Genomic DNA, 10,100 nt, shown 5'->3' with positions numbered 1-10,100 from the left:
TTAAGTGGGAAATGAAACATTCAGTACAGACACATTTATTTCCTAATTCGTTGTTAAGACGCCTGACAGATCTCATAAAATGGTAACTTTTTTAATCACAATATTTAGATCAGAATGATCTCAATCATCATCATCATCATCATCTCAATCATGTAGCAGTAGCTTTTTAAAACGATTATTAATCAATGAAAACTTCACTTCGAAAAGCATTAAATGTGCTCATACTGAGATGTTTGGGAAGTGTTCTGTGATTCATGTATTGATGTGCTGTTTTTTTTTTGTTTTTCCCAAGTGAAGCTAGTGGCCCTGTCATGCTGATGTTAGTGCGGAGAAGAAAAAAAAAATTTGAGAACTTAAAACTCAAAAATTTAATAAAACTTTTTCACAAGTGAAGATATCCATCATAAACATTGATATGTCCTTTATGGAAGTCCTTTAAGGCACCCTGTAGTGGTTTTGTAATTGGATTCAGAAAGATCCCATAGGAGTCTGGTGATCTTTCATGATGACTTGATAATAGACTAAAGTTTAATAGTGATTTATTAGACCTTAATGGACTTGATGTACTGTAATAATCTCTACAATTATTCAAACATCTTGCAAAGAAAAGGGAAAGCACTGACATAGTTTGAGTTCATGGACTAAACTTGTAAAAGTTTCTCTAAGATATAACATTTAATTCAATGATGCGTTAAATGTGTCCCGGATTTGATTATTAATAATCAGATTCCATGAAACCAATATGCATTATATCTAGACCTGTCTCGGGTTTTTTTTCTTCCAGTAGGAGCCCTTTGCATGGCATACTGTTTTATAAAAAGCATCTTGCTGCCTGAGCAGTAGTCAGTCTTTTAGAATGGATCTTCTTGGTTTTGTAGACTTTTTCAGACCCAGCCCTCGAAAATGAGCTGATAAGCTAAAAAAAAACGAAGTTTTCCCGTAATGCAGTTTTGCAAATATTACTATTGCTGACAATGCGTTATGTACTTTTACTTTTGTTGTGGCTTGGCTTAGTATTTGCATACAATATTCGACATTTAGTTTAATCCTGTCTGTGGCATCACTGTGCATAAATACATAAAAAGGAACAATATGTTTGTTGACATTAAGAGGTTCCTAGTAGGCCTATATTTCTTTACAATTTCTGTCTGAAATGCCAGTTTATGGCTATGATGTAAAGCTAGAATTGATAATCAGTTTCTCTTTTTTAATTATATTTTATGGAATGGAAGGTAATTACTACTGTTTTTTTCTCTATTTCAGGATGGACATCAGTAAAGAACATCTTCTCTGAAACTTAATATTTTCTGTCAAGCCACGCCCTTCTGATTCTCACCTTTATTTCTGTACCCTGCTTTCTATAATATGGGCAAGAAACACACAATCAAAAGTAGTCTGATCTAAAGCCAGGGAAAACATACTGCAGCAGATATGATCGAATAAATCTATTCATAAAGACGTCTTAAGCCTGTGTTAACCCTTACGGCATGGTAAGATGAGTGCCTGCAAACGATGATGGCTAAAAAGCAAGATTCACGGGTGCCTACCTACAACCTAGTTGTAGTTGGCCTGTCAGGCACTGAGAAAGAGAAGGGCCCATGTGGAGTTGGCAAGTCTTGCCTTTGTAATCGCTTTGTCCGACCTAGTGCAGATGACTTTCACCTCGATCACACATCTGTGTTGAGTACCAGTGATTTTGGTGGCCGAGTTGTCAACAATGACCATTTCCTTTTCTGGGGAGAGGTGGAGCGAGTCTTGGAGGATAGCACCGAGTGTAGGATGCATGTGGTGGAGCAGACAGAGTTTATTGATGACCAGACCTTTCAACCACATCGTAGCACAGCTTTACAGCCTTACATAAAAAGAGCTGCCTCCACAAAACTGGCCTCTGCAGAAAAACTCATGTACTTTTGTACAGACCAGTTGGGCTTGGAACAGGACTTTGAGCAAAAGCAAATGCCAGAGGGAAAGCTGCAGGTCGATGGATTTCTACTGTGTGTCGATGTAAGTCGAGGGATGAACCGCAGCTTCGATGATCAAATGAAGTTCGTAACCAACCTATATAATCATCTAGGTAAAACTAAAAAGCCTGTGGTGCTGGTTCTCACTAAGTGTGATGAAGGAGTTGAGCGATACATCAAGGACTCTCATACATTTGCCATCAACAAAAAGAATTTGCAGGTTGTTGAAACATCAGCTCGATCTAATGTCAACGTGGACTTAGCATTCCTTACACTGATTCAACTCATTGATAAGGGAAGGGGCAAGCATAAGATAATACCTTATTTTGAGGCTTTAAAACATCAGAGTCAAATAATTGCCACTGCAAAGGACCGATATGAATGGTTAGTAAACCACATAGTGAAGAATCACAACGAGACCTGGCCTGCTATTAGCCGACGTATGCAGCCATCACCGGAATACAAGGAATATGTCTTTTTAGAAGGTACAGCTAAAGCAAAAAAGCTTTTTCAGCAGCATGTTCATCGACTTAAACAGGAGCACATTGAAAGACGCCGTAAATCATATTTAAGTGCTCTCCCACTGGCCTTGAGTTCCTTAGTGTCTGAACTGGCTGAAATTGAGCATTTAAGCTGGTCTGGGGTGCAGAAGGTACTGGAGTCCAAAAAGGACTTTGACCATTGGTTTGTGGTGCTGGAGGATGCACCATGGGAGGACACGCCACATCTCGACAATATGGAAGATGAACGCATACCCTTTGATGTGCTGGATACAACTGCCGCAGAAATCATATTCGATGCACATCTTGAACATTTGAGAAATGAGTGCAAGCGTGCCGAGATGCGACACGAGTTTAAGATGAAGTTGGCATCCTCGCCCTTTGTCACTCCTGGCAAGCCATGGGAAGAGGCACGGAGCTTCATAATGAACGAAGACTTCTATCAGTGGTTAGAGGAGCCAGAATACTTGGATATCTATAATAGGCACCAAAAGGTGATCATAGACAGGGCAAAGGAGGATTTCCAAGAACTACTTCTGGAGTATTCTGAGCTTTTTTATGAACTTGAAGTGGATGCTAAACCAAGTAAAGAAAAGATGGGGGCAATTCAGGAAGCACTGGGAGAAGAGCAGCGCTTCAAGGCATTGCAGAAACTGCAGGCAGAAAGGGATGCCTTAGTATTAAAGCACATCCATTTTGTTTATCACCCAACCAAGGATACTTGCCCGAGCTGTCCGTACTGTATTGACAACAAGATCGAGCAAATATTAGCTTTGTGCTTCCCTATGCGCTATCCGTCCTTTGGAAAGTCTCAAATGCATGAAAGCAAAGCAGAAAGGATTAACTTAGTGATTCTGGGCAAAGATGGTTTAGCAAGAGAGTTGGCCAATGAGATTCGGGCTATGTGTGCCAACGATGACTACTATGTACTCGAAGGCAAAATATATGAGCTGATACTCAGGCCTATTGAGGGTAATGTTAGGCTTCCTGTTAACTCTTTCCATACGGCTACATTCACACCTCATGGGTGCCTGTGTTTGTACAATTCCAAGGAATCTTTGTCCTATGTTCTAGAAAGTATTGAGAAGTTGCGTGACTCCACACTCGGCAGAAGGGATAACCACATAGCTCAGCTTCCTTTGTCTCTCTTGTTAGTCACTAAGAGAGGTGTAGGAGCTTTGAGTGACCTAGGTGGGGAGACAGCCCAAATCTTAATTGCACAGGGTCAGCACGTAGCCATGAAACTGCAATGTGAATTTTTGGAGCCGGCATCCCCTGGTTCAGGCTATGGACGGAATGTGAATGAGAAACAGATCAACCAAGTGTTAAAGAGTTTGTTAGACATAAGAAGGAATGCTGTGTTTCGTAGTGGTTCACCATCATCACCCCCTTTGCCTCCAAGTATCAGAGATATGCAGCAGGAACAGAATCCAGAGGCAGATTTGCGAATTGTCATGTGTTTAATGTGTGGAGATTCGTATGATGTAGACCAACTTCTCTCACCCTTCTTATTGCCTCAGCATTGCAGGCCAAGCAATTCCACTGGTAATTCAGTGCTGCTTGAACAGACAGTTGGTGAAAACAGGCTAACAATAGAGCTGTCCTTACTATCATACCATGCTTCTTTTACCATGCGCAAGAGTCGACTCGTACATGGGTACGTTGGTGTTTACTCTGCTCGCCGCAAAGCCTCGTTGGAAACCTTGTGTGCCTTACTCTGTGAGGTTCCAGACATCGTTCCAGTCCAACTGCTAGCTGTTGGAGAAACAGAGACTGAACTGACAGACTCTGAGTCTGCACGAGAGCTGTTGGTCCAGGGTGAAGAACTGGCCCATGAAATTGATGGCCATTTTGCTAGTTTGGTCTGTGGCCCAGGTGGAGTTGTGGGAGGACTGCACAGAATAGACCTTCTACAGTCTTTCTTTATGGAGGTAGCAGAGAAGAAGACTCTTGTTGAGGCAACTCATGTGTATGATAATGCTCCTGAGGCCTGTAGCACAAACGAAAATGTGTATTCACCCCATTGTGGTTCCCCTAGCCCTGTAACCATGCTGTTAGATTATGAAGAGGACATGGAAGCTTCACCGCCTTACTTTGATGGCACCCTCGCCTCCCATAGTGGTTTCAAGCTCCCTGACCTGGACTCAGGTGACACATTCTCTGTAATCTCTGAACTCAGTACTTTTGAGAACAAGTTGAACAACAAAGTCCCTTTACATATGAGGCCAAAACCCAGTGTCACTTTTGACTTCAGAAAGCACAACTTTAACCCCTACATGGACCCTAGCCATCGTCGGTCTCTTACCTCCAACGTCACATGGCCTCCCTGCGGGGATGGAGTGTATGATCCATCTGATTATGCTGAGCCAATAGATGCTGTTTCTAAGCCACGACCCAGCCATGAAGAGAACATATATTCAGTGCCACATGACAGCACACAGGGTAAGATCATCACCATACGGAACTCCAACAGGATGCACTCTAATGGAGGTGTGAATGGCTCAGACAGTGAAGGGGATGGCAGCTCTTTGGAGAGGCACAGGAAGTTCTCTTCTGCAGGAGTAAAGCCACGATTATACCGAGACCGCTCCAAGCGTCTAGGCAAGTTCAGCAGCTTCCGCACTAGTTTCTCCATTGGCAGTGATGATGAGTTCGGTGGTCTTCCGAAAACAAAGGAGGATGATGTGACAACTTTGAAAGGAGAATCGCTGATTGAGGAAGGGGATGATAAGAAAAGGAACATTCTGAGGAGCCTGCGTCGACCAGGCAAAGTAATTACACTCCACACTGCATCTGTGCTATAGATGTCTCAACAAACAGGTTTTCAGCCTAGAGTCTAGAATTGTAATTTACTAAATCCAAATTTCTCTCTCTACTTGTAGAAAACCAGACTAAAGCCTCGGCACTCTGTCTCCAAACCTCTGGAGAGTACTTATTTTGGGGTACCATTAGTTAATGTCGTGTCCCCGGATAGACCCATCCCACTGTTCATCGACAAATGTATCCGCTTCATCGAGGCCACAGGTAAGACGACAGTTTCCTGATAAATAGCTTTCTAATATAACATATATAAATTCTTAAGTTCTCAAGAGTCAGATTTTTCAGATGCAGTTCTACATAAGGGAACAGCTTATGTAACGCTTGTGGATACTTGATCATCACACCCATATATGGCTCTTCCCCAAATTGTTGCTCAAAGAGTTATAATTTACTTTCCCTGGAAGAGGCCCAACCTTATTCCAAAATGGCAGCGAAACTGTGCACAAAGCCTGCTCAATGTGTTACGTTTTTAGTGGAAAACTCAAGTGTCTTGCAAAAACAATGTTGACCTTTACCTTTGGGATGAACTGGAACACCATCTGCTCTTCAGTCCACCTCACTAATGCCCTTGGGGCTGAATGGGCACAAGAACCTCACAACAGGTGATGTTCAGAAAGCGTGTATGGGTGTTATGAGCAGGTGTTACAAAGCTAACCTTTGTATTGTCTCTGAACCAAGACAAATTGAGTCAGTGGTTTTCGCCTACATAACACAGAAAGCACTGAGAAATTAAGGGCCTTTTTACACCTGGTCACTTCATGTGTTTTCCCTGATCCGATAGCTATCTGATTTGTTAAAACTGTTCCATTTACATCATACATAAATGCGTCTCGGCGAATCGGATATCGATCCGATCTTTCTGCTCCCGCCCAAAATGCAAATATATTTTACCTCACTTCTGGGGTAATTGAAATGGACCATGCTTTGGTGTATGCGGTTGCTACAAAAAACAGCATTTACTGTTTGCTGCATTTTCGCTGGCGGCAGCAGTGCATTTTAAGACCAAACGAGACACCTGGGTGAAAGATCGGAGAAGGCGCTGGTGGGAAACATATTTGTTTCCCACGCGATGCACGACTCGCGAGTCACCAGCGAGTGCCGTAGTTCCGTTCGGGAGGAGTATAGCGCTGACTTATGTGGCTTGAACAACCACATTCATTTACATCTGAAATGCATCCTAGACCACCTCCTGAAGGGGTTTGAACCATCGGATTTATATCCGTCTCGAAAACGTTTCGGAGGGCAATTAGACCTGGTCTTTTTACCATCGGATAGCTATCAGATCACAGAAAACGCATGAAGTGACCAGGTGTAAAAAGCCCAATAGACAATTCAAATCAATAATCTGGAGGCCTCTGGTTTGGTCACATGTCCCTCTGACAAAATAGTGGTGCGATTTCTCTAAAAATATCCACTATCATCAGTCAGGAAAGTTTCTCATGGTGACTGCACATTTCTACATGCTGCAATACTTACTTCCCTTTTTGTCTTTCGCTGAACACATACTTGTCAACTGTCAAATGTTCAGAGCTTAACACCTAATCAAAATAACCCTACTCATTTTTATTCTGGCTGCCGAAATAGGCACATAAACGTAAGATATCATGACAGAAAACTTTTATTCTGAGACACAGATCACATGCATGTCTCTTTGTGTCAGGGTTGACTACGGAGGGTATTTATAGAGTGAGTGGAAACAAGTCCGAGATGGAGAGCATGCAGCGGCAGTTTGAGCAGGGTAAGCTTATCCTTATCGTATCTCTCTCTCAAGCTATTTTTTGTTGGCTGGTTGGTGAGGTGGTGCTTTACCTAATTATTTAGTGTACATTTTTACATATATTTATATTTACTTTTACAGACAGATGCAAGAATGTCTCCTAACACTTATTTCAAATTCGGATTAGTCAACCGAAGAAGAGATTATTTCATCCCTTTTATAAAAGTGAATTAAAATGATTCCTTCTTTACTTTCTATTTCCCCCATAGACCACGATCTGGACCTGGTTGAGAAGGACTTTCCGGTTAACACAGTAGCCGGAGCTTTAAAGAGCTTTTTCTCTGAGCTGCCTGATCCATTGATCCCATACATTCTACAAGTGGAGCTGGTGGAAGCTTTCAGTAAGATTTTTTACGATTCTTCAGGTTCGGTTTCAAAATGACTTCATATTTGCATCCGACGATAATTACTATGAGTAACGAAGGTGCAGGGAAGCTTTTTGTTTTACTTAAAATATAACCCATGCCCTTTGAAGCCCTTTAAAAAGGGTATAAAGATACAGAGACCGGATAATTAAGGATCGGGAGATGAAACGATAAGCTAGTTAAACGTCCCTGTTCTACTATTGTAATGTTTGTCTGTATTTTTCTGTCTTTTGTGTTTGTTCAGAGATCAATGACAGGGAGCAGAGACTGCAGACCATGAAGGATGTGCTGAGGAGATTTCCTCGTGAGAATTATGAAGTTTTCAAACATGTCATGAGCCACCTGAACAAGTCAGTTGCTTTTAGCTGTTATACCTATGTCTTGTTTTCACTTCTGATGAATAAAGTGCTGTATAGATGCCTTCTGTGTGACTATATTATTTTTCTTTCCTAAAGGGTTAGCCATTGGAACAGAGTCAATCTGATGACCAGCGAGAACCTGTCCATCTGCTTCTGGCCCACACTCATGCGCCCTGACTTCACGACCATGGACGCCCTCACCGCCACGCGCACCTACCAGACCATCATCGAGACGTTCATCCATCAGTGCGCCTATTTCTTCTACAACCAGGCTCCGGCCGAGTCTCCCACAGGCCTCTATGGCACTTCGGTGCCCTCCGCACTTCCCCCTTCGCCCAGTGCCGCCCCCTCATGCACCCCTTCACCTTCGCACTTCAGCCCAGCGCTGCATTCACCCCCCAGCTCACCCCCTCAGAGCCCCCTCACCGTCCCCGCAGAGACGCACACACTGTGAGACAGGGAATCCCACAGAGAGCTAATGACTGCTCATATCTACTCATGCGTACAGTTATATGCTGCAGTCTTTACATAGACATCTCCTATGTAAACACCATTATACACAAAAACCTTGTGTGCATATTTAAATTTGCATGTAGCGACTGGATTCAACGCCGTCTGAGAGTTTGTGAACGATTGCCGTTCTTTTGCACAAACTTGGAAAAACTTGTAGCACTCTCACACACTTCTCCTGTCTCGCCGTGGACCGTCACTGTTAAGGGGGACCAGAACTTCTTAATCAAGTCCTACAGTCATGTCCTAAAGTTTTATCAGATTTCTGAGTGTGCGTTTTTTCCTGTTCATGTCTCGTCTCTGTTTTTTTTTTTCTTTCTTTCTTTCTTTTTCCATTTTTCAATGAATTCTCTCAGTCTCTCGCTCAACTTCACCCGTTCCCTCTCTTCTGCTTTGCTGATCTCAGACTGAAGCTGTCTTTTTTTTCGTTTCGTTTCCAGCCACACATGAAGGAAATACACTAGGGAGACGCACTACAAATGGAAATCCATTCAAGCACTTATTTAAATGCTCTTTGATGAAGTTAAACAGACCCTTTGAAAGAGTACTGATTAAAAAAAAAAGTGTGAGGGGGGGGGGGGGTAGAATTACTATTGCTGCATGCTTATTTGCAAAGACAAACTTTTTTTTCCAGTGTCAATTTAATCTACCTGATCCCTTGTTAAAAGACAGCATGGATTTAAAAAAGAAAAAAGAAAAGAAAAGAAAAAAAAAACGACGAAGATGTCACGTATGAAAGTTTTGATCTCGTTTTCTTCTCGCTGTGATGATATGAAGCTTTGACGCCTTTTGCTTTTGATCGGTTCCTGTGGATATGTGCTCTTTTTATGAGATTTGATTGGATGAATCTGGAACTCCGGAGGCTTTGATCGCACTGAGACTCGGAATGACTTTGAACTTTAACATTTAATCTCTAAACCTTTAACCTTTTAATCAAGGGTGATCCCAGAAACCCTCCCACCATAAAAAACGGGACGTTAAAAAAAAAAAAAAAAAAAAACCACCAACACCACACACACACACACACACACACACACACACACAGGCCTTCTTTAGACATTCTCTGTTTGTCACTTATCTAAAGCACTTTGTTTTTTTTGTTTTTTTTTTTATTAATTTAGGCCTGATTTTGTGAAGAGTAACACTGAACTGCATTTGGTGTAGTCTGGGGAAGCTTATGATCCTAATGAAGCATCTGTTCATCTCTGTACTGGATTTTTCCTTGTATGTCTGTGACAATAAGACTAAACTGCAACTAACGTAGGCATAAACCGCTAATGTTATCATTTCAGCGCCGCCGCCTCCACACACCGTCTCAAGATCCGTGCAAGCATCTAGTTCTCTGGTTCTCCAGTGCTCTAACTCGATTACACTGGTCCACAAGGTGTAGAAGGTTCCAGTGAGTCATTGTGTGTAGATTGTAAATGACTTTTCATTTAAAAACCTTTCTGAAATGGACGAAACGTGTAATGGTGTCCTGATTTGGTAGGTTTTAATAATGGCTAGGTAGGTTTAATGTTTGATTTAAGGAAGAGGAAGAAGCGCTGGGATCCGACAAGACTGTAAGTCAAACCCACGTCCATTAATATGAGAGCTGCTTTATTGTGGTCATGTTTGCATGGTTTTACATGACTGATTAGTTTAGGTTTTAGGAAACAGAACTTAGCAAGTTCCTCAGAAAAAAAAAACTGTATAAGCAGCAGGATTGTTCAGAATTGCCTCATGTTTTTTTTTTTTTACCCCTAATTCGTTGATTTATGCTATTGTTCCTTTTGGAGCATTAAGCCCCGCCCACTCAAACTTGCATA

At 42.0% G+C, this 10,100-nt stretch overlaps 1 protein-coding gene and 1 long non-coding RNA gene across 2 annotated transcripts in view; one reads left to right on the top strand and one right to left on the bottom strand.

Moving 5' to 3' along the window:
• The window catches only part of LOC125140327, an 11,186-nt gene extending 1,716 nt beyond the window's left edge, over positions 1-9,470 (bottom strand). Inside the window, exon 1 of the long non-coding RNA XR_007139631.1 lies at positions 9,303-9,470. This is a non-coding gene — a long non-coding RNA (uncharacterized LOC125140327). The remainder of the gene's footprint in view (positions 1-9,302) is intronic.
• On the top strand, positions 1,264-9,308 carry arhgap35b (Rho GTPase activating protein 35b). Its single transcript, XM_027178097.2, has 6 exons — positions 1,264-5,232; positions 5,344-5,485; positions 6,942-7,019; positions 7,268-7,399; positions 7,668-7,773; positions 7,879-9,308. The coding sequence occupies exons 1-6, from the start codon at positions 1,513-1,515 to the stop codon at positions 8,234-8,236; spliced, it is 4,536 nt and encodes a 1,511-aa protein (XP_027033898.1). The 5' UTR covers positions 1,264-1,512; the 3' UTR covers positions 8,237-9,308.
• Positions 9,471-10,100: the final 630 nt, after the last annotated feature.

Source organism: Tachysurus fulvidraco, chromosome 26 (assembly GCF_022655615.1).
Source record: "Tachysurus fulvidraco isolate hzauxx_2018 chromosome 26, HZAU_PFXX_2.0, whole genome shotgun sequence".
Taxonomy (NCBI): Eukaryota; Metazoa; Chordata; class Actinopteri; order Siluriformes; family Bagridae; genus Tachysurus; species Tachysurus fulvidraco.
This window is presented reverse-complemented; position numbering and strand designations above follow the sequence as displayed.

Excerpts from the sequence above, each read along its gene's own strand:
- arhgap35b (XM_027178097.2), top strand. The coding sequence starts at position 1,513 with ATGATGGCTAAAAAGCAAGATTCACGGGTGCCTACCTACAACCTAGTT. Across the intron at positions 5,233-5,343 it reads GCCTGCGTCGACCAGGCAAA|AAAACCAGACTAAAGCCTCG; the intron begins GTAATTACACTC and ends CTCTACTTGTAG. Across the intron at positions 5,486-6,941 it reads CCGCTTCATCGAGGCCACAG|GGTTGACTACGGAGGGTATT; the intron begins GTAAGACGACAG and ends TCTTTGTGTCAG.